The 24,778-nt window shown below is 39.1% G+C and overlaps 1 protein-coding gene across 1 annotated transcript in view; it reads right to left on the bottom strand.

Annotated features, from left to right (window-relative positions):
- Positions 1–929: 929 nt before the first annotated feature.
- The window catches only part of LOC145995006 (sodium- and chloride-dependent GABA transporter 2-like), a 58,481-nt gene continuing 34,632 nt past the window's right edge, over positions 930–24,778 (bottom strand). Inside the window, exon 2 of the mRNA XM_083131538.1 lies at positions 930–1,427. Coding sequence (XP_082987664.1) covers positions 930–1,427 — 498 coding nt within the window. The remainder of the gene's footprint in view (positions 1,428–24,778) is intronic.

A 24,778-nucleotide genomic window follows, 5' to 3' on the forward strand; every position in this document is an offset into this window, starting at 1 on the left:
TCATATTTTCCCATTCCTTCCACTTTTGTTTGAAGGCTGTTCGAAATTGTTCATCTTGGAGAACCCGACTATTAAGTTTCCAGTATCCCCGTCCCCGGACTGCAGTTTTGGCGTCCATTGCCATGTCTAGTTGCACACTGAGGTGGTCGGTGAAGCAAGTGGGAAAAATCTTTATAGATGACACTTTGGGTAATAAGTTCGCACTTACATAGAAACGGTCTAATCGACTGGCCGAGTCTGACGTATGAAGGTGAATCCTTCCAGTTGTGGGTGCTTGGTTTCCCAGACATCTTTTAGGTGAAAGGCCTCGACCAGGGTAGAGAGACTAAGGGATGAGTTAAACCCTGGATATTGATCTTGTCGTCGTAACACACAGTTAAAATCCCCAGCAAGGACAATATGTTGGTGGTTGCCCCCTAAAGCTGTCGCCACTTCTGTTGCATAGAAAGTGTTTCGTGCCTCGCGGGCCACTGATCCTGAAGGCGCATAGATATTACAAAACCAGATTTGACCTATTTCGACGCACATAATTCGCCCAGAGGGATGCAGGAAAGTTTTGTTAACAGGTATACCTTGTCGTACCAAAATGGCAGTACCTGTGGCGTTGTATGTGAAATTATTATATATAGTGTAGTCGTGGCCACATGTAAAATCGTCTGTACCGACCTCTTGAAGGAAAAGAAGATCGAGAGCACTTTGCTTTATATAATCGGTCAAGGCATGGTGTTTGACTGTAGAGGTTAGTTTGTTCACATTTAGTGTGGCAAAATGATACACGGGAGCAGTCATATAACACACTAATGATATAAACAACCAAAACATTGCATGTACTTACAGGTTTCCTGAAGAATCGGTATTTAGAGTGGTCGTCGTCGTGGGGTTGGGGGGTGTTTCCAAAGGGTTGGGCACAATTGGGGTCAGGGTATACTTCACTGGCGATGGTGAACGCTGTTCGTTCGTTTTCTTCGCCGGGTGGGTGTGATTCTGGTCTGTGTTACGTTGCTTCTTCCTCTTCTTCTTTCCCAGTATGGGTGAAGCTGGGGTCGGCAATGATGGGGATTCAGGTCCATGTTTGTCGTCTGCGAAGAATCTGCATCTACTGGTGGTGAGTTCTCGATGGTTTCCTCAGGAGTTATCTGCGTAGTATGGATACTTAGCGTCGTGATTGTAGTCTCGTCATTGGCAGATACTGAAACCTCCATGGAATCGACACTAGGCAGGGTGCTGTTTTCTTCGGTCGGCGTTAAAGGGACATCCTGTATTATATCGGAACTGGCATCTACAGTTGATTCAGTTTGCGTCTTGGTTATTGGAGCTGGAAGTACTGTCCGATCATTGTGTATCACTTCTTCAGCGCTGTTGAGGTTGAATGGGGCGGGTCGCACTCTCCCTGCGTACGAGTTATCACTTGTGCGTGCTGTTGGCCTCTGGCGATATATATTGCTGAAGGTCAGTATTTGAAACTTCAGGATGAAGTCGAGTCACAAATAGAGCTCTCTGAGAAAAAGCATTGCGTTGCACTGCTAACCTAGTAGATGATAATGATGAAAATATAATAATAAAAATATGGTATAAAATTGATATATTTTTATTAGTTTATAATAATACTTAGTGTTATTATTTCTACTATTCGAGTTTTATAAAAGGCCTGTGTTACAAATATTAACATTTCTGGCGACGGCTGTTCACGTAATATTCTGTTATAGCTTTTAAGCAGACGTGATTCATCGTTTTCGCGTTTGATATGTTTGAATGCTCTTATCCTGCAATCTATTCACCGTGCACATTGTTTCATGTTCATCTACTGTTTCTGTGTAGCTATAACTCAGGCACAGATTCGCCAATCTAGCATGTGTGACGAGAACATATTCTGGAACGTGCACAGTAATTAAAGCAACCCGTGTCGTGAATCGTAACGACCGTTCGTGGCAATGTAGTCTTCATCAATTGTTTTCTACTGATCCAGCTTTTACAACACACGAGCAACTACCAACTCCTAATGTGATGTTTATCTCGGCAGTAAAACCGGTTTTGAAGACAGTTATGTTTCCCTGGGCTAGTCAGAAACAAGTAATCCTGGCAATGTGTTAAATCTTTGGTTTACCACTCAGCTTTCTGTTGTATTAACCATTCGTAGAGGGATGGAATGAAATAAGAATTGAAACGATAAACAGATATGATAATGACACTAAATTTAAATTTATGCCTTCAGGAGTTGTTAATTTATAAATTCCAACCTCCTCTAGTTAAGCGATTAATCTGATGACTTATTAGAAGATTGTAGAAGTTTATGCATTTGTACGAGGGTAATTTGAAAAGTTCTCGGAATGAAGTAGAAATAAGATTTTAACTCATTTCATTTTTTAAAAAATGGCACCTTGTGCAATGATGCTTGAAAACAATTACACCATCGCCAAATTGAATTCTGGGAGGCCTGCAAAATACTGCTGCACTGTTGCTTTGATTTCTTGATCTGATGAAAAATGCACAGAACAAAAAAAATATTTCAGCTGTCGGACGACATGGCAGTCCGATGGTGCAAAATAAAGCGAATAAGGTGCATGTTGCAGCTAATCCTACATTAATTTATTCATTTGGTCATCCAATGACACTTGTGTGGGGGATTAGCATTATCCTTTTGGCAATCTATGACTTTCGTATTGAATTATTCTAAAAGATTTGCAGAGTCAGTCAATAGGATATTCCCTTTAGGAATATCATGCAATATTAATTGGACATTATCCATTGTCTACTACTAGTGCTATTCTAACAATACGTGTAGAGAGAGTACCTCTTCTCTGGTCTTGAAATGAACGAATTTCTTTTTGTCAGTGTTGGTGAACAAAAAAAGAAATACAGGGTAATTCAAAATGAATGGTGTAACTTGACAGTTATTATGACTTTACTATTTATGATAGAAAATCAGACAAGTCCTCAGCATAAAGAAGCACTCTGGAAGTTTTACTCACATGACTCGCATTACAAAGATTCAACATAGGAACGACGTGTAACGCGGAAAGGGTCCAAATGATAATCAAGTACTTGCTATGCACGAAACAGCAAGTCGTCGTCAGCGGTTTCGAGGGCACTAACAATTCGCAGTTGTAACTTTGGCATCTTTCGGAAGGGTGAAGCATATGCATTACTACCGAAACTCACGTCTTTGCACCATTGTGATTGAATCAGTTCCGATAGCTCCAACATACAATACGCCTTCTAAGGGTCATTACTCATTTTGCTACACTGGCGATCCTGGTGGATCATCGGCTAAGCAGAATAAGCCAGCTAAGTGGGAATAAAACTTCCAGAGTTTTTCTTTATATTGATGCCTTGTCTGATTTTCTACCATAAATAGTAACGTCATAATAACCGTGTAAATATGCACCATTCATTTTAAATTACCCTGAATAGAATTACAGGCAGCGCCGTGGAGTACTTGGTAAGCTCAGTGGACTTGTAGCAAAATCACAAGTCTGTCGTACTTCGATCCCCACAACCGCCAAAAATAAATTTGTTCAGACGAAGACAAGAAAATTTATACATACGTGGGTTAAGTCATAAGTCATGGCAACTATTTTTTTTCTGGCGAACAGGGGACAACACGAAAAATCTAAGATATACGTTTGAAACTGTATGGAATGAACCTTCGAATGAAGCCACCAGATGAAGTCTGGATGCAAGAGACTCTCGTAGGGAAGAGGCAGAACACAGGACATTGGATAACAGTGTTTTATTATGGCATGAACAACAAGTACACAAGACTACACTGTTTAACAACTTTCAAAGTATTCACCCAGATTATCCATCCACTGTTCGATAGGGCATGGCATGCACATCCAGTTTTTCCCGTAGGTCTGTATGGTATTCCCATGCATTCCCATAACGTACGAAAGTTGCTCCTGCTTCATGAGCTCAATTTTCGAACGCTGTCATTCACGGACTGCTTATTATCTCACCTTTGTTCACATACATCATCCGATGGCTTCTTTCGAAAGTACATTTCATACACTTTCAAACGTGTATCTTAGATTTTTAGTGCTGTCCCCTGTTCGCGAGAAAAAAAAATAGTTGCCATGACTTATGACTTAACTCACGTATAAATAATTTTCAATATTTGTTGATGAGATAAGGAATATTATTTTAAAATACCAGTTGCTTGCTAAATATTAATAGATATTATCCTTTCGTATGTAAACCATTCGTAAATAAATTTCTAAGTATGTTTTTCGGCATTCTTTGCTTGATTGTTGGTTGTTCATACAAAATGTACCTTAACAAAGGAAATTGTTATTCGGTTTTTTAGTATTCCACTACATTTATTTATTTTTTACTATTTTTAAAAAAATATTCCTCACGATCAATCGTTGCTTTGAACGTAATCATCGAACAGTAATTTCGAGTGATGCTGTTTCACGAGAGAAACTGTCATGTGAAAGCAATTGCTGGACGAAACTTAAGAATAAAATAGGAAACAAGATCAAACAACTCATATGAGAATGTGTCTGTGTCTGAATTGTCAGTTGTGATCAAATTGAGTGTTGTTGATGCCCGTATTAAGACATTGGACTCGCGTAAAAATCTGAGTGTGAATCGCACTATTTATAACCTAGTAGAAAACCACTCAAAAACTCCTTTGTATCCAGTTTTCCATCCTTTGCCTTCAATTTCCACATCGTCATGACGTTTCCCAAAGACCCTTGAGGTCAAATGCAATTCCTCCTACTCTCTCAACCAGATAACCCGGACCGTCACCTGGAGAGTTTTTAGCTCATGTAGCTAGCTGGCTGTCATTTTCAGCGGTTTGAAACGTGTAGATCAGCTTACAATGCAATTTCTGCATTCCACCTTAGGATCATTTTTCAATAGTTCTGCTTTTATTTCATTCGCCGTTCCTTTCTTTCAGTCACCATTTTTCTTATCAAATTTCAGTGTTCTGGCAAAGCATTTTCAGCAGTACTTTTGTGATCATGTTTTGTCTCCTGTCTGTAATTCCATTCAACACAGTCGGTGGTTGCAACTACTAGTACACATAATGCTATTATCCACTGGTTATATTCACTCCGAAAATGAGAGTTTTGCATATCAGAGTGAACGAAACAACAAACAGGGGAAAAAAAAGAAATTTTCAGTGTGTCTAATTTTAATTTTAAATAGAGAACCACATATGTTCCTTGATTCTCCTCATTTAGTGAATTTGCTATTCGAATTTTACAAAATGTATAGTAGAAAAAAATCAAATACATTTTGATATGTAGTAGTGGATATATGGGTGAATTTTGTGTTTAACACTGCATTTGTCAGTAGAACCATGCAGCTGGTCACAGACATATAGGTACTATCTCAACACCCAATCAGGACATGCTGAAAAGTGTGGGTACAATTTTCCCTTTGCATTTAAATTGTAGCTCTCTGTCTTTCATCGATTTCCACTTGGAATTTTTACAACACTTTCTTTCTATCGGCCTCCCCGATGGCGCAGTGGTAGCGTAGTTACCTTGTAATCAAGGGGTCCCGGGTTTGATACCCGGTGGAGGCACATAGTGGTTTAGATCCCACTTTAAACTGTAGGTCCAGTCCAGATTAGCCATACTGTGCATAAAGTGGACTTAAAATACCAACTCGAATCAAACAATTTTTCATTCTACTTTACCTCTTCCGATAAAAATTTGAAACTGGCAACCCTGCTGTGAAAATCTACTCATTTTTTATTTTCCTTCCGCCACTTTGCTCCGTGATGAACGACGTCACTTGAAAAACTAAAGAATCATACGAGGATAAGTTTCCAGTCCGATCGTCCCTCCTCCCTCCTCCCTCCTCCCTGTTCTTCGTTATTGCTTTTTCTTAGTCCTTCCCTCTTCTCATCCGGCACCAGGGAAGGAGGAACACGTCACGAGAAAATGAGATGTCATCCCTGCAGATTGTTTTCGCGGGGATAGAAAAGAACAATGGGGTGAGAACGCAGGTGAGAGGATTCTATCTGTCACCGTTGGCTAAGACAGAGTTGATCCACTTGAGAGCTCGTGTCACGCGGAAGGTCCACCTGTCCTCTGTTCCTTATTTCTTCTGTCGCCGTTCCTGTGCTACATTTTTCTCCGCGGAGCCACTTCATTAAGTGGGATTTGGACCACGGAGGTGGGAGTCGGTGTTTTTTACTTAATTGCAATGGAATTCGCCTCAAGATTGTGCACAATACCACGACAAAGGGATTTGCATCAATTTAAGACCTGTAAAACAGCTAAAGGATGAGATTTAGGATCTTCTAAAACCGTCTGTGGAGAGTTTGTATCCTATTTTGGTTTATTAGTGGTGTTTTTCTACCTTTCATAACTTACTGTACCGCTAAACATGAAGGATGAAAAGCCGACCTCCTAGGCGGAATGGTTAGCACAGCGCACTACGACTTCAACGGTCACAGGTTCAAATTCCGATATGAGCGTTTGTGTTCTTTGTGAGTGTCCCTTCATCAATTTGTTCATATCATCACTCTTTCCCATCTTGGTTTTGTCTCGATTCATAAACACCTGTCTCTTTCTCAGTCTCGACGGGTAAGCAAAGCCTCCTCGATGGCTTAGTGGTAACTCCGTCGCCTTGTAGTTAAGGAGTCCCAGATTTGATGCTAGTGGAGGCACATAGTAGTTCCAATCCCGCTTTAAATTACAGATTCAGTCCCGATTAACTTATCTGTTCATAATGGACATAAAACGAATCTTGAATTTGATTTTAAAATTGTGGGAGCGTCAGCACTTAGGCTATTTTGCTCCCGTCACATTAAACGGGGGCCAGCCCCTTATCATTACAAAGAACAACTCTAACGTTGCATAATTAAAAATCTTAAAATGTTCTGACTTCTGTTAAAAGCTGAGGCTGTAAAGGGGCACTCAGCACACATAAGGACAAAAGAACAGGACAATACAAACAAAATTATACTGGCCATGGGGCCAGTTGCCAGAGCCTCATTAGTCTTCAGTCCAGGGTGTACTAACGTGTAAGTGAGGTTGACATTTGGGTGTACTACGTGGAAGGTCACCCCTTACACCCCGAATCTTGTAATAGTCCTTTAAATGAAAGACATTTTGCAATTGTATATATTTTTATTTTCTGTGCATAAACCGAAAAGAATGAGGAAAATTCTGTTATATAACTTTCATTGAATATTGATATTATATTGCCTTGTTATTGGTTACTATGGTGATTGCAGTTAAATGCGGATTATAGTATTACGTTAAGTTTCATTTCTTGATATATTTAACTTAATATTGCAACAACACACATTGGGGACAGTTGCAATCTCAAACTCGAGGGGCAAGTCTTGGTGACGTGCTACAGTTCTTCCAGTGTGTGTGTGTGTGTGTGGACTATTTTTATGAACACGCTCTCATTCGGTGTTCCTAGAAGAAGAAAAGTCGGAGGGTTCTAGATCTGGTACCCAAGATTGCCACAGCCCTTTTAAATTATTATGTGTTTGAAGGATCTGATGAGTTGCATGAATTTGTCGAAGTGTGTCACGTTGTCCCATATGGAGGATGTAACAACATGGTACAGTGTCTCTCAAAAGTTTTAGGACAACGACATTTTAAACTAGGCAACCCAATTTACACAAGGCGTTGGTGGGTTGCGTGTAGAGTTAGGCTCAATTTCAGGGTTGCCACATGCACAATAGATATTTATAAAATACGCGAAAAAATAAAAACAAGTATTATTGTATAAAATTATTAAAAATATCACTATTATATTTTCAATTGACAAAATTTATTCTCAAAGAAAAAAATAGGTTTTCTGGTATTTCATCGCTGATGAGTCTACAGAAAGGAAAAGAGGTGAGAGAAAACGAGAGGTGACAAAGGAGAGCAGAAAGAGAAAGCGAAAAGAGAAGAGGAAAAGTAGAGGAGAGAAGAAAGAGAGGAGAGAAGAGGAGATTGGAAGAAGATGGTGGTGAGGAGAGATGAGGAAAATGGAGCAAAGAAGAGAAAAGAGGAGGAAAACGAGATGAGAGAAGAGGAGAGGAGACGAGAAGAGGGGAGTGGAGAGTAGAGTAATGGAGAGAAAAAGAGAAGAATGAAAAGAAGAGGAGAAGAGTGAAGTGGAGTCGGAAATCTAAGACAGGAAAGGAGATACGAGGAGTGGGGATGAGTGGGATGGTGATAAGATGCAAGAAAAGTAGGGAAGACGATATGAGATAAAAGCAGAGCAGAAGGAGGGGAGAGAAGAAGGAGAAGAGAAGAACAGAAGGGACTGAAGAGAAGAGGTAGTTTCAGAAAATATCGTCTCAGCGTCAAGAATTGATGCATTGGTTAAATTATCGACATGAAACATTCAATAACATTTTGAAATGTATTGGAGAATGTATTAGATCGGTTCGAAATGCCTTTTGGGTTCTTTCAGAGCAAGATAAAATCTTCCATGTAAGATCTTTGATTTTACCTGCGATTATACCACTAAAAACATGAATGTAATTTTAATATTTATAAGAATTCTCCAATTTTTGTCCACTTCTCCGTTGAAATGGAGATTTTGTAATTTAATATTTCCCCTTCCCCCCATCGTTAATTCCAAACTGAATCATTCCGTTTCTCACGGCGTGGACAATGAACACAATGGGATAGGTCTAAAACTTACGAAAATGTTCTGCCACTGGAAGGGTTTGAACCTACGACCATTAGATTGACAGTCCTGAACGGTAAACACTACCCCACAAGCCTTCGCTCCTGAAAGTAAGTAGAAGGAGCTGACCAATGTGAAATGTAGATGCAACTCTCCTCCTACATGTAATGTGCAAACAATACTTGTTTGTAACAAAGAAAACGAAGGTAGTACGACTCGGCGAAAATATTTAATGGAGAATTGCACATGATGAGAACTTTTCATTCGATATTTGCGGAGGTATCCTTCCATTGAACTCGAGTGGGAAAAGAGGTAAAATTCGTATGTAATGAATTGTCACAAATCATCCCCACTCCTCGTATCTCCTTTCCTGTCTTAGATTTCCGACTCCACTTCACTCTTCTCTTCTTTTCATTCTTCTCTTTTTCTCTCCATTACTCTACTCTCCACTCCCCTCTTCTCGTCTCCTCTCCTCTTCTCTCATCTCGTTTTCCTCCTCTTTTCTCTTCTTTGCTCCATTTTCCTCATCTCTCCTCACCACCATCTTCTTCCAATCTCCTCTTCTCTCCTCTCTTTCTTCTCTCCTCTACTTTTCCTCTTCTCTTTTCGCTTTCTCTTTCTGCTCTCCTTTGTCACCTCTCGTTTTCTCTCACCTCTTTTCCTTTCTGTAGACTCATCAGCGATGAAATACCAGAAAACCTATTTTTTTCTTTGAGAATAAATTTTGTCAATTGAAAATATAATAGTGATATTTTTAATAATTTTATACAATAATACTTGTTTTTATTTTTTCGCGTATTTTATAAATATCTATTGTGCATGTGGCAACCCTGAAATTGAGCCTAACTCTACACGCAACCCACCAACGCCTTGTGTAAATTGGGTTGCCTAGTTTAAAATGTCGTTGTCCTAAAACTTTCGAGAGACACTGTACATGGTGTCATTCACTTTACTGCATATTCAGGTATCTTGTACTAGAATTTGATGTTCCTACAGTAACGACCACATCCGTAGTAAACAGGGTGGATAAAAATCATGAATTTTATTTTAGAAAATCATTTTTGATGATTTTTATTTAAATCGATTTTTTTTTAAAAAAAAACATGCTTAAAGTAGCTCATAGGCGCCGACTCCATGGGGCTTGGGGGGCTCGGCCACCCCAATATTAAGGATGTGGGGGCAGAGCCCCCCAAATAATTTTGCTTAAGAGGATCTAATGTATTATTTTGCTTCTCTTGTAAAGTTTACTCTGAATTGTACCACATGAACTTAAGTTTAAATACACATTTAAAATTTTCTAGACCATCATCTTTGGGGGACTGAGACCGCTAAACCATCAACTTTGGGGGGGGGGCTATGACCAGAGACAGCAAAACACATGAGTTATTACTATATACTAAGTATGTAATTATGAGTATTGTTAATTTTTTTACTAAAAACAGTTTCAAAAGACGATCTGCATGAACTAGGAGAGTGGATGGGACGTTCGGGCTACAAATGGCTCTCACATGACATTCAAAACTTAGGGAGATCTGTTTTGCTCTCCGTGGTAGCAGATATTAAAAGTTGGGAATATTTTGCTATTATGGTTGACGAAACTTGTGACATATCCATCCGTGGACAATTAATATTCTGCATTCTAACTGTGAATAAAATATTGATATTTTTGAGGAATTCATGGGCTTTTATTAGGGGTGTACGGGACGGGATCGGGACGGAAAAATGTTCAATTTCCCGACTAAGTCGGGAAATTTTCGGGACGGAAAATGTTCGAAATTTCCCGAAGCTCTGAAAATCTCGAATTCTACACGTCATTTTCACTTTAAGTGATTTCTGGATTAAAAACTAACAATTTACGATAAGTTCCAGAAATTGACAATGAAGAAAACGTCGAGAAATAACGTCATTTTAAAATGTGCATTCGGTATTTCCCGACTGCTCGGGATCCAGAAAAGACGGGAAATCATTTTCGGAAGTCGGGATCGGGACGGGAAATTTTTTTCCCGATCCCGGTCCCGACTTTTCGGGATCCCGCACACCCCTAGCTTTTATGAGATTCCGAACACTGAGGCCAAAACTTAAAAAATTTAGAGAGTGAGTCATTCATTAATTTATTTCAGTGATCAGAGCCCGCCCCCCCCCCCAATAATTTTGACAAGTCGGCACCCCTGAAGTAGCTTGCATTGTTTTTAGCACCATACATATAGATATGTTTTTTTATATATAGAAAGGCTTTTTATAGTAATTGGCCCAGTAAAATATTTGAACAGTTTGATTAAAGCAAACAAGAAATTATAATTAAATATAGTCTACATTTTTCTGTGTGTGATACTGTAGATATGAACCTACTATGGAAATGTTTGTTGAGTGTGTTAATGAAACTATGTTAATTGTAGTAACTTTTCTTTCAGTGAAGATAAAACATTCTGGATGTATCCTATATTTGTAACTTAAAATATTTTTTAAAGTCTTTGTAGATGAATTTTGGCAATTTTTAAATGATAGTTTGCAAAATATCATCTGCCATGTTTATTTACAGTTTTATGATAATTACACTATTTACGGTATAACATCATTAGTATTTTGTATATTATTCTACACAAAATGTTTGATATTTTTTCCTCTAAAATTTATTGAATATTAAATCAATATTAATTTAAGTGTCTTTACAGTTTACATATTACATTTCCTTTCGTATGAGCTTCACTCCATCAGTACATATATTTTGTTTCCTTTCTTGTCTTTCTTAAAGTGTAATAAACACCATTAAATGATTACGATATTAATGTACTTTCACCAAAGGTGATGCTGATAACTGCAAAATCCTTATGTACATTATTCTTTAAATTATTTATTTAAAGTGGTTTAAATGAATCGACCTTGCTATCAACTGCTGTATACTGACTGGAGAGTGAAAATCTTTATGGTGCGTGAAACAAAGGAATCGGATTCCTTATACCGCCAAGCCATCAATTTTATCCCACCATAGGAGTCCCAAATCATTATCTTGTGCGGCGTTGCCTCGGCAAACTCTCGCTCACCATCTTCAAGACACAATGGTGGCGTTCCTGCGCAATGCAGATTCCCCCTTTCCGGGAACAATTAATTAGATTTTATAAACGAAGGCGCCGCCATGAGTCATGTCAGTTGCAAGCAGGCGGCTTCCTACAAGTGGCACATTCACACAGGTGTTGCTTCCTTCCCGCCCCTTCACGCCCCGGCGATATTCTCCAGCACGGAACCTCCTTAATAGCTCCTTACTCACGTCTCTGCAGAGAAACTCATTAAGCATTGCCTGCAGCTCAAGGCGAATGGCAGTGCAGTAATCAGTTGCCACAAAGGCGGGATGGTGTTCATTGTATTTCCAGCACCAGCGGCAAACATCAAATATTTTACGATTTGGGAACGTACAATGTTGCAGTGCGGAAGTCTTAGAACATCGATTCCATTCAAGCAGTGATCAACGCTGACGTCTTGCGCGAAAGTTATCCCGATATAGATAATATATATTGGTGATAGTTTTCTAACATTCCTTCTCCAGACAATAACAGACCTACTCGTATCGGAGTGGTTAGCACAGCGCGCTACGACGGTACGGGTTCCGAGTTCGAATCCCTGTCTGGGCATGGGTGTTCATTTTAAGTATCCCTTCATCAATTTCATCATATCATACCTCATCCTTATCTTCGTGATTAGCCAAAGTGTCAGGAAAGCGAAGTAAAATAAACCAAATCAAACAAAAAATCAATCCCACTCCCTTACCCCTTATCTGACAACAGCAGCGGACTATTGGCCCATCTCTTGTGGAGAGCACATGACCTTCTTTCCAGCTGTCACCAATCAGATTCAGTTTGTTGTAGACGTTCAATGAGACAATAACTTGATATTCAGCCTTGTAAGTAATTAGGCAGATAACTCTAGTGAACCATTCAGCTGCTATTGAACTTGACTCCACTTTCAGCGATGGATTAAGGGGGTGGATGACCTTTGCTACTGGCGTCATCCGTTGCGATTATTGACGATTTAGTATCGTCTCCTAGGGTGAGCGCTTAATTTTTTACACCAATTTGGCAACCATCATTCGTTCTTATGTAATTTGTTTTCAGGTTTAGGCATTTCAAAAATATCGTTTAATGTTAGACTTCAAGTGGGGCGATCTCTTAACTTTAGATTGATTGAATTTAGACCTGAAGAGGATTCGATCTCTATTTTCCCATTCGTTTATTGAAGGTATTTTAATCCTTTTTATATATTTCTGGGTATTCTTTTAATTTTAGATGTCAAAAGCAATAGAGGATCATTATATACTTCAGGGGTGGCCAACGCGAACAGTTAATTTCTTTCTTTGTTGAATCACATAATAATTAACCATAAAAAATGTAAATGTTCTTTGCCTTCTCCGTTCGGACTGCATTCTTCAGATCTACATATCTATGTGAGTCAGAGTTCTCTACAATGAATGCAATAAAATCAAAGTATGTACGTATGACTTGCAACATGATAAACTCATTGGCGGAATGCAGTGTCAAGTGTCTGGAAACAAGTGAACTGACTGCTGAAAAGTACAAAAGAGTTGTGTAATTTTTTTACTGATGCCCAGCAATAAGTGAAATACTTTTGTTAAAATGAGTGTTTATGGAGGAATAAAATTGTAGTAATTATGTTTATTTAAAAAACAAATACCTCATTAAAAGGATAAAAAGATGCTAATGATGAACTGGGAAGATACGGCCTAAAACAAGTGCCTGGCCCACAGTACTGAAGCCAAAACGTATTTAATCAATAAATAAGTACTTGTAAATAAATAAATAAATACATAAAATAAAATAATGAATGTCAATTTTATGGTATTTGCCTTTTGCTTCCTTTTTTAGGCTCTCGTTGTTAGGTCTAATAAGATAAATAGACCGCCAGTGATTATTGAAATGTACATTAACCCTCAAACCAAGAAAGGTTGGCCCCCGCTGCTATACTTAGTTATTATTTTTTATTTTTTTTTAGTCTCGGAGAAGAGACAATAATTTTCTTTTCACTTCCTCTGAGGCAACTTTCAGACTGAAGTGACAAGGACCCCTTCTCACTTGAGAACGAACCTTCACAAATAAACGTAACATTTCATATGAAAGTGAGACGACACGTTCCACATGGCTCTTGTCGATTGTGTGTCACTCGGACTGTGCTGTTTTCTCGATTGAGTCCACCGTATCGCCTCGGTATGTTGGTAGGCAGGAATTTTTTTTGTTGTTGTTGTTGTTGTTGTTGTTGTTGTTGTTGTTGACTGGACGGGCTTGTGTTGCTTGCCACTCGTGTCGCTATAGTCAAGTGTTGCTTCGGTCTGAAAGCTGTTTTAATCTACGTATGCCGCAAACAACATTCCCGCCCCTCACCTTCTAACGTAAGCGCGAAGGAATGCTTTCGTTGTTAGCTTAGGCTTCTTAGGTTTAGGTCTCTTGGCATAAATACTAGAGTTGGAAGTGGTCGAAAAAACACGGCTTTTTTTAAAAAAATAACGGAGTTTTTTCCGCGGCTCTTTTGTTTGGCTTTTCTCGGCTTTTTTAATAAAAGTGTCTCAAATCAATGAAAATAGACGAGTTGGCAGTACTTTTCCTGTTCCATGGTTTTCGTTTATCTCCCTACTGTAAAACGGACACTCATGTCTAAATATAAAATACAATTTACAATATGAAATTCGTAGCTAGACGTAAACAATGTTTTCAAAAAAGCTGGCTTTTTTGAATGGGCGGTTCTTTCCGAGTGTTATCTTCACATTTCGGTAGGCTTATTAAATAAATCTATGTACATAGTATAAACATATTCTTACAACTAGAGTAATTTTGTGTGTTTTTTTTTAATAGAACCTGATAGTATGATATGATTTTCAATGTTTGAATTTGTTATACGAACATGTACATTGAAGCAAAAAGAAAATACTGCTGTACCATTTGAAAATCTAGTATCAAATCTCTTTACATTAAATTTTGTGTAGTAACATATATTTCTATTCTGGCTTTCCAAGACATCATGTATAATTTGGTTAAATGTCCTCTAAACTGGTCACGGTGCAACTAGGATATACTTTATTTCTTAACTCCTTTTTAAATAGTATAAGGGAAAGAGACTTGAGGCAACTCAATCAGGAAACTAAAATTTTTACACAATGATGGAAACGCTTAAATAATATTTTTCTTCACGATGCAGTCGCAATTTAGCTGTCCCTCATTTCAAAATGCGACTGCAATTTTGAGTTTAGTGCCTATCTGAACTCATCAAGTTTCCAATATTTGGTGAGCATTTAATTTAGACCATTAAAACCATGATATAAATTTGCATACTTTCTTACCTCCTTTCTATGCAGCAACATGGGCTATTTCACTTTTTCATTATTGAACTATGTTTTTTTATGTTTCATGAATTTATTTAGAGATTCGATTTTATACATCCCTAGCCTACAAACATTATAGAAGCAAAGGCCTCCCCGATGGCATAGTGGTAAAGTCGTCACCTTGTAATCGGATGGTCCGAGTTCGATACCCATTGAAGGTATGCAGTGGTTCGGATTCACCTCAAACTGTAGGCCTAGCCCCGATTAGACTGTCTTTGCATGAGCGGGCTTAAATCAAAAGTCAAGCTCATGATGGAACAACTATAAAAAATATCAGCCTAGATCTGTATTGAAGGTTCCAACTTTGTAACATCTAGTGCCTTAAACTCTCCAACAGTGCAGTGTGACATGCCGACAGATTTGCGAGACATTATGCAGACAACAAAAAAAGTTTGCCAGACACATGTCACTTTGAAAATCAAATATTTTTTAAAAAAATAAAGTCATTATTTTATTCTTTTTTATGTATTTTCCCCTAAAAACGAAAAATATAGGTCTCTTTGGCACTACTTTTTGACATCTCAATGTTTGCTATTGAATTGAAAGTTGGTGGCTTTCGCAATTATGTTATGCATTAATCATATTCGTAAATGCCAAATTGAGCCGAAATAATTTAGTCTAATTTCTAAACATGTCACATGTAACTTTTCACATTGAAAAAAAAACAATAGTCTCACCAGGGTTCGAACTCAGGTCATGAAGTTTCTGACTTCTAATTTAAAGAGTAAAACGAGACGTGTCAGCCCCACGACGCATGCGCTCTATGCGCTCATTGTGTGCCAAGGTTTCTTCATGGAACCTGTCTTGCCTCCTGCTGAGAAGCCAGGTGCGAGGTAAACACGTGATTCCATATCTTTGTCTAGCGCTGTGGCGACAGCGCGAGAAGAGGAAGTTTCAATTACATAATTTGTTGGCTGATTTACTTTCATTTTTTTTACTTCGATTTGCTGTTACTTTTGGCTAATCGCGAAGATGGGGATGAATGGCGATAAGTTGAATGATTCAATCACAAACACAAATGAACAACACACACCTGTTAGTCTGGAAGGGGAGCTAGGGTGGCGTGCCTCCGCTTGTATGTAAACATAAAATATAGGAAGCAAGGAAAAAATGGATTGGAAATTAAAAAATTGAGATTAGAAAAATTGTAAATTTATTCTTATTGGAGGAAGGAGTGGCTACCGAAGGTAAGGGGGATAAAAAATCATCATGAAAAATATGACAAATAATTATTGATAATTGAAATATCTAATTATCAATAAAATGAATTTATGTTTGTTATCTAAACATAACATCAATTATTTTTTCCAATAATAGTAGTTGAAGATTATTGTATTTGTTTTTAATAAAAACACCTTCATGGCAGACAGCAATGTCTTGACTTTACAATTTTAACAGTAAATTCTTCCTCTCATTCAGGAATTACTGATCTGGAATCCAGCGTGAAACAAGTCTGTTAGTGTTTATTTGTGTGTGTGTGTGTGTGTGTGTGTATGTGTGTGTGTGTGTGAGAGAGGGTGTAATGAGGGAAGTGGCAAGTGAATGATGAAAAACATTAATATTCACTTATCGATGTAACCCAAAGTTTCGAACTTAAATTCTGTGATTTTTCTTTCACAGAAGAATAACGTTTGATCTTACGGTGGGATTTGTTACCAGAAGAAAACATCAGAAGTGGTTGTTATATACACGGAGTTCCAGTAACAACGCAATAAAGAAAAAATACGTTCCAAATCAAAATTATGCCACACGCATAGTCCTTTCAATAATTATTTTCTCCTTGCCACACAAACAACAACAAAGTATAAAGCTGTGACTCGGTGAAATGCTTTTCGTGGCACCCGTTTGGCAGAAAAATGAAAAAAGAAAGCTTTGACCACACGGGGTATCGAACCCTCCAATCTAATTACATTCATTCGAAAGCATGACGCTTCATGGTATAGTGTCTCTAAGCTGTGCACACATTGCTCGCAGACAATAAGTTAATGTTATGTGTGTATATTAATGAAGACGATCGAAGACGTGCTTTTGTGTAAGGTTAGTGTTTCCAACCCCTAATAATCTTCTAGCTTCTGTCAACATAGCAGATTCTGATATGTGGCGACGAATCTTATAAGTCAATGGCACATACATAATTATATTTTTAAAGGAAAATATGAAGACATTCATCCAGCCTGTATTGATTTTGGGAGCCTTTTTATCCTACTTTCGTGTTCAAATTACAAGCTAGAGAAGCAGTTTTCATACGTAAGAGAAAGTAACGAAAGTGATCCTGAAGTCACATCATTCGGGCCGTGATAGATATTCTTATTGCCTTGGATTGTATATTTTCTCCCGTCCGCATCTAGAACGTCAATTTAATACATTTCTTGTTAGCTACGCTTTTCTTCCCCTTTTCGTTAATCGCGACGAAGAAGATAAATGATGGTATGGGAAAATTGATGAAGGGACGCTCGCAAAGAACGCCCACGCTCAGGTCGGAATTCGAACCCGGGTCCTCTTGGTGAACGTCGGCTTTGCTGTTACGTTAAGCTAGGGAAAAAGGGTAATGGAATCACCATCCACTCCCCTCTGCTTTCAAATGAACATCATCTTCTCGCAAGCAAAGGGATTGAGGCAGGTTTCTTTTTATTAGTTATGAGATACTGATTATCTCGAACATATTTTCCTGATTTTTCCCGACATTCTCTTTTAAAATTTGGCACTGCACTGTATTAATAATTAAAATGCAAAGCTTTCCTGTAACCGTTTCTTTCCACTCGGCAAGTCAGAAACTTCCCTGCATCCGGTGAAAATCTTTCGTGGTAAGCAACACTGCAGAGTGCTGTTTTCCCGAACCTTTACTTCGGCTGTAGTGCCACACTCCATCGGCTCCGAAGCTGATCTAACTCAAACAAGTGTGCCAGATTCTGTGAACAGAACTGTACAAAAGTATGGCTCTGCTAAAATACATAGTTTACAACATTTACTGTACACGTATGGAAGAATGTTTTAGTTGTTTCAATTGTAAACACCCTGCACTCAGAATAGATGGTGTAACTCGACGTGCCTCTCGGGCTGTATATATTATACATACATTCTAATTGCAAAAGCTTACCGAAATGTTTAATGAAACGCTTCTGTGTAAAGCAATATCTGCCATAAAATTTTTGAAATCATTTACATAGCATTTGTGCTAGCAAAAATCTTAAAGGAAATGCTTTCGTCTAAAGCGGGCCTAAGTCAGAAACCGAAGGGCAGGGAAGTTGTTTGAGGCTTGTGCAATATGTGAGACCATAGGCGTCCGGAAGGGGGAACAAGGGGAGCCGTGGAAAATGAGTCAACCAAAAGTTATATATTTCACACATATAATTTCATTTCAGCCACAATAATATGTGTTAATTATAAAAATAGCTTCTTTGCCCCTCCCTGGAAAAAATCCTGCGGACGTCCATGAGTGAGACCCATATTTATGCCCAGTATGGCAAAGGACTATTTTCTCAGCTGCGACGAGGCGAATGTCTTAATGGTTGTCGCGCGGATTAACACATAAAATCTTGTTGCAATGTCAATATAAGGTTTCTTTCATTTCAAGAGAGAATTTTTGTTGACAAAGGTCAGAAGGTTGTTGAGATGATTGTAGTGAGGTATAAAGGTATAACTTAAAGCGCAACAGGCTCTTCCACTCTCTTCTAATTGGCCAGCACGAAAACAAAACACGCGCAGTAGTGGGTTGTTGCTGTGGCCGGGCATCGATCGGGCAGGCGCGAATCTCCACTGCTAGGTCTCAGCCCGCACTAAATATTTAATCCGTTGAAGCAAGCGGATTAGCACCAAGCACTGCCAAACACGACCTCGCCCGAGTCGCAGGCCTAAAAGCCTCAGCAAAGATACTGCCATAAACAAACTTTCTTTGTTTGCGCCTCTGGTCTCACGGGGCGTCACTGCAGAGCCAATTCTCGCCCTCGACTGCAGTGCGTTCGCTCCAGAAGTCTCCAAGACATGCGTGCCTGACCCTTGCTTCCTAAGTAGGTTTCTACGCAGTGACACAGAGCCCAGTACGAAGCTGGTCGGCTGTCTGTGATACCTGAGGACCATGTTGCATATAGGGCTACCAAGTTCAAACTTTGGATGAAAACAATGAAATTGATTGATTGATTACGTTTACTTTTTTAATACTCAGCCCTCATCATACTTTCTTTTCCAGTCTGTGACGTTCTTTTTCTTAAGAATACTCGGCCAAATGGGGGAATTTGGACCCAAAGCCCCTTGGGCACGCCACTGTATTGAGCAGATGTGGTTGTAAGTTCCCAGCAACTGTCCTAGAATGCTTTCACACGGATTCACTGGGTGGTGACTTTGGGAATCCAATCACGCTGTACAAAATATCAGGATTTAAGAGGGACTGCGTGTGGAGGGGGGTAGGGAGCTATAGCACCAGGCTTGAACTGGGGAAAGTTGCCTTGAAAATGACCAGAAAGTTAAAAAATGAGATATTTGGAATGTAGTAAAAATATTTCAAAAATATATCTAACCATCTTACATAACTTGGCCTAAAAGTTATAACTGAAATCATATAACAGGAAGAGAACTTATCTCCACATACATAAATTCTGACCCGCGGAGTGGTTAGCACATCGCGCTATGACGCCAGGGGACCCGGGTTCGAATCCTGGCCTGAGCATGGATATTTGTGAGTGTCCATTCATCAATTTCATCATATCATCACTCATCCCTATCTTCACAAATCAGCCAAAAGTGGCAACAAAAAGCGAAGTAAAATGAAGCAAATACAAAATATATAATAAATAAATATATTCTGACCCATGTAAAAGAACTCGACAATTATTTTCTTATGAAGAGAAAGTTTTGCCATATACAAGGGTGGTTCAATAATTATTGTCCCTGACATATACGCAGTATTATTTTTCCACAAAGTCCCCCTTCACAGTAATGCACTTCTTCCACCTATGCTGTAAAGCCACTATGCCAGCTTCAAAGAATGTCTGTGGCTGAGCCGTGAGCCATTCTTCCGCAGCGTCCATAACAGCAGCATTTGAGGGAAAATGCGTCCCCTTGAGGTGCTCCTTCAACTTCGGGAACAAATGAAAGTCACTAGGGGCGAGGTCGGGTGAGTAGGGAGGGTGTTCCAACACATGGAAACCAGCAGCATGGATTGCGGCACCAGTAACATGGCTTCTGTGTGCTGGAGCATTATCGTGGTGAAACAGCACTTTTCGCCGCAACATCCCACGCCGTTTCTCCTTGATTGCTTCGCGTAACTTAGGGATTAGGGCTGCATAATAGTCCCCAGTAACAGTGTGTCCCACCAGGTAGTCAATAAGTAGCACACCCTTCGCATCCCAAAAAATTGTGGCCATAACCTTGCGTGCTGATGCTTGCACCCTGAATTTGCGGCGGGGGGGGGGGAGGTGAATTGCTGTGCCGCCACTCCATACTCTGTCGTTGGGACTCGGGGTCATAGTGGTGGAGCCATGTCTCATCCACTGTCACAAACCTATCACAGAACTGCTTCAGGTCTACCCCCATCAGCTCCAAACCAGCCCTTGAACATTGAACTCTGTCTTTCTGTTGTTCACGGGATAACATTTTGGGGACCCATCGCGCTGACACCTTTCTGAATCCCAAGTGTTCATGCACAATGGTTTCCACTGAGCCTACAGAGATGTGCATGATGTCTGCTAACTGTTGCACCGTGATTCTTCTGTCAGCCATAATCATGTCATGCACAGCATCAATGTTTTCTGGGGTGGATGCTGTTGTTGGAGGACCAGCACCAGGGGCCTGTTGACAGCTTTCCCTGCCGCAACGGAAATCGCGGCACCAGTTTTTTACCACCTGGTAGGTAGGAGCCCCATCACCCAACACACTGACCATGTCCTCATGAATCTCCTTTGGGCTTATCCCCTTTTTCTGGAGGTACTTGATGACAGCTCGTTGTTCGGTTTTCTCCATTTTTCAAACTAAGTGCCACCTCTTACACATAAAAAGAGAAAAACAAATTTACTGTAGCACCTACGGTTCTGAAATTTTGCATATAGGCATCTAAGACATTAGGCTACAATATCCCCATCATTCATTGCAATTCATATCCTCTAAGTATGCCGGGGACAATAATTATTGAATCGCCCTCGTATATTCCACGTTTTGCCCCTTTTTATATATAATTCAAATGTTTTTCTAGAGAGCATTTATGGACATTAAGGAACAATTCGCACAGGAATTTTGTGGCATTATTTGGCCTGTAATTTGTAATAAATATTTTTAAAATATAATGAGTAGTTTAGCTGGCGGTGGTGTTTGAGGGAAAGTCGTCACGACAACTATCACAAATTTAGAGATTTTGAGTTAATGTTTTAAAAGTACATAAACGCTTATGAGAATTGATCAGGTTTAATTTTAATTAAATCGGTCAATGAATTTCAGGATGACGAATAAAATAACTATTTGCGTTATGTTTACAAAGTTTCACATTCTGTAACTCGAGAAACATTGAGATGAAATTTATATGAGAGCTGCACACTGTACTTTGGTCGTTGGGAGAGCTATTTTCAATCATTTTACCATCTCTACTTATGTACATTACTTCTATATTTTGCATTAAGTTTCAATAGAGGAGTCTTCATGAAAACATGTTAACAACGATAAGCTGTTAGCGTATCGCGATACATGTTATATACTCTGTTCAATGATCCTTATTAGCACTGGAATACTAAAGAAAGCTTCAAACTGAATATTTGGTGTAGCCATTACACCGCTTATTTAACCCTAATGCCTATCGTAAAGTCACATTAGCTTAGTCTCGAGTTCGGTTCCCAATGCAGACAATCCTGTTATCGAAACGGTCTGATGCGACGATGTGAATGCTGCACAATAACGACAGCCAACGCAAAAGCACCATTGAATGGAAAGGAACAAAAGCAACACAACCCCTCCTAAACGTCGATTCTTAGCTTCGCATGCGGCTTCACAATTTGCCTTTGAATCACCATCAGATCCATTTTAGATAAGTTGGAAGTTGGAAGCTTTAATGAACACGTAGAGGGACAGGCCACGATGAAGGTAAATTATGTGACCGCGTTTGTTTTCGTCATATCGCAAATGTTGAAATCTCATCATCAACCGGTTCAAAGCTGCAATCGATTGAGCGGTCTGGCAAAGCTAAAGTTTTCGCTCGCGGGGACACCAAACAAGCAAAAATAATTACACGACGTAATTTCCTTGCTGATGGAACGACCCGTCTATTAAAGGATACCATCGTCGCTTTAATCTAGCATGCACAATGAATGTCAGAAAAAGTAATCGTTGCGTCCAGACCATACATAAAAGGATAATTATCCACAAAGAGTAAGTATCTGTGTATCGGTGTAAGGATTTGATTTAGTACCTTAATGCTATTTTTCTACGTCAAAATCTGGCTTAGAAATAATTTGTGCGTGTTTGTTTTGATGACGAATGAGAACTTTTTTCAACATTTTGATTTGGAAACAAATTGTTTCGTGCTGAATAGTGCTTTCCGCTATAATTTTCATTTTATTAAACTGACGTCATCGCGGCACTAGATTAATTAAAAAAAATCTAGGCGCGTAAGAAAATGCTAAATTCTATTTAGACACAAGTACATTTCGAGTTGTTTTTAGCTTTTTGAAAAGTCCAGTTTGTACTGAGAAAGGCCAATACGGACTGGACATATAGTTTAAAGTGATAGGTAACTTCGGTGAATAACGCCACCAATTGGTCATTTTGTTCTATAACTCATACATTTTTATTGTTAGGAACATGAAACTTACATGTTTAGGAGAATGAACTTTCCTCTATGTGTAATAATAAAATATTGATTGCACTGTTTTAATGAAAGCAATAAAATACTAAATTCTCTGTTAATGCAAAATGGCGTTATTTCCAGACCTATCGGGTAATAACGCCATGTTCTTAATTACAAGTAAAACATTCATTTTATCTTAATTACAAATAAAACTTTCACATTTTCTTTACTAAACTGTACTAGGAAAAATAATTATTGTAGTAAGTTATTAGAAAAAGCATGTCTTTTTTTGTCTTTTCGCGATACCCAGTCCCTCAAAGTTCTGCGAGGAATTTGGAACAAACATGCAGCACATTTGACGGCTGCCATAGCTTGTCTAAAGTCATCTACTGACCATTTGGTCTGTATATTTCTACATTTTCTTGCCATCTGAAAGAGGAAATTAACCGAGAATAAATATCTGTACGCCTCGAAGGTAACTGAGCAAGAATAAACTATTTTCGAAATCAACATTTCCTTAAATTTGAGTTTAAATTGAGTGGCGTTATTCCCCGAAACAACAGATTGCAGTTTAACCAACTGTTCTAAACTTACGACACCGACCATGAAAACCGTACACACATCATTCTCTTACGTAATAAACGTATTGTGTACGTACAACATTGTTAACATTTAAAATCTAATCCTACAATAGAAAAAACACTCATCTTTGTTGGCGCGATGAAAATACGGACCCTTTTTCCTCGAAACGCAACTCAAACGTCTACACTGTTCAAAGTGTTTCTCTTAAATGAAGGCTCGACAATGGCAACCGTTCTTATCAGCAATGCTACCAGGCACCATTGTTTATCGCAAAACGGTGAGTCACCCCTTAACTTTACATGCGTCCATGCTTTCAGAGTTGAAACTTTGAAATGGCGTTGTTTCCCGCCTGGCGTTATTCACCGAAGTTACCCTATCCGAATCACTGTCAAATGTGTATCGAACCTATGACCCGTAGCTTACAAGCCGACAGCGCTAACACGATTTCATCGGAGAGGTCTTCAAGAGCGTTAACGTCTAGGAATCAAGAGGTATCTTTTTAAACAGTATTTGCTACCCTCACCAACTTATATATCTGCATTATGTAGCTTAAACTCTGTATTTGTGTTTATCTTATTTTGCGTGACTTTTCTGCCACTTCTGACTAATCACGACAATAAGGATTAATAATGATTGGATCAAATTGATGTTAGGACACTCACAAACAGCCCTCAGCCCGCTGCCTAGGCTGAGACTCGAACTAGGAACTTTCAGAAGAAATCGTAAGTCGACCTCACAACGCACTCTGCCAACGAGGAGGCTTGTTTATTATCCAACCAACGCAAATGTAAAGCTAACCCCAGCACGTTGAAACATGCCGTGAGGTCATTAGGGAAATGTGAATGTGATGTGATCAGCACCACGCTCCAGACGACCTTACCGCCCCAGGTACTCATTTATGTGAGGCTGGTTGAATCCCAGAGCCGTTCCATGCAAAAACATTTCTGGGAAAATCCTCAAAAAAAAAAACAAAAAAAAACAAAAAAAACTGAAGATCGTGCCCGGGTCCCCGCGTGGTAGTCAGACGCCCTACTGGCTGGACTGCTACAGCACTGGGAGTAATTTTATCCTTAAAAATTGAAAATCTGAGTAAAGGATTTTAGCGCAAATCATACTGAAGCTCACAGCAAATCTACATAAGTTCTAGTGTGAATCTTCATTCTGTTGGGAAAATTGAAAATAAAAGTAGGAAATAACAAACTGAATATTTATTTGTTCATTTTAATATAATTTATGTTCAATAATGGCAGTTGCATTTATCTGTAACGTACAGCCAGTGGCGGCGATTACTAGAATCGAGGGTGGCAGTTGCGTCCTCCCAAGACTTTTTCCCACTTTTGCTCCCGCACTATGCTAAATCTTATCTACCAACAGGGACGTCGTTAGGGGGGAGGGCATGGGGGGACTTTGGCCCCGGCAGTTGTAACTCTGGCTCCCGCAAACAAAAT

Source organism: Lepisma saccharinum, chromosome 11, assembly GCF_977018435.1.
Source record: "Lepisma saccharinum chromosome 11, izLepSacc3.1, whole genome shotgun sequence".
NCBI classification, from domain to species: domain Eukaryota; kingdom Metazoa; phylum Arthropoda; class Insecta; order Zygentoma; family Lepismatidae; genus Lepisma; species Lepisma saccharinum.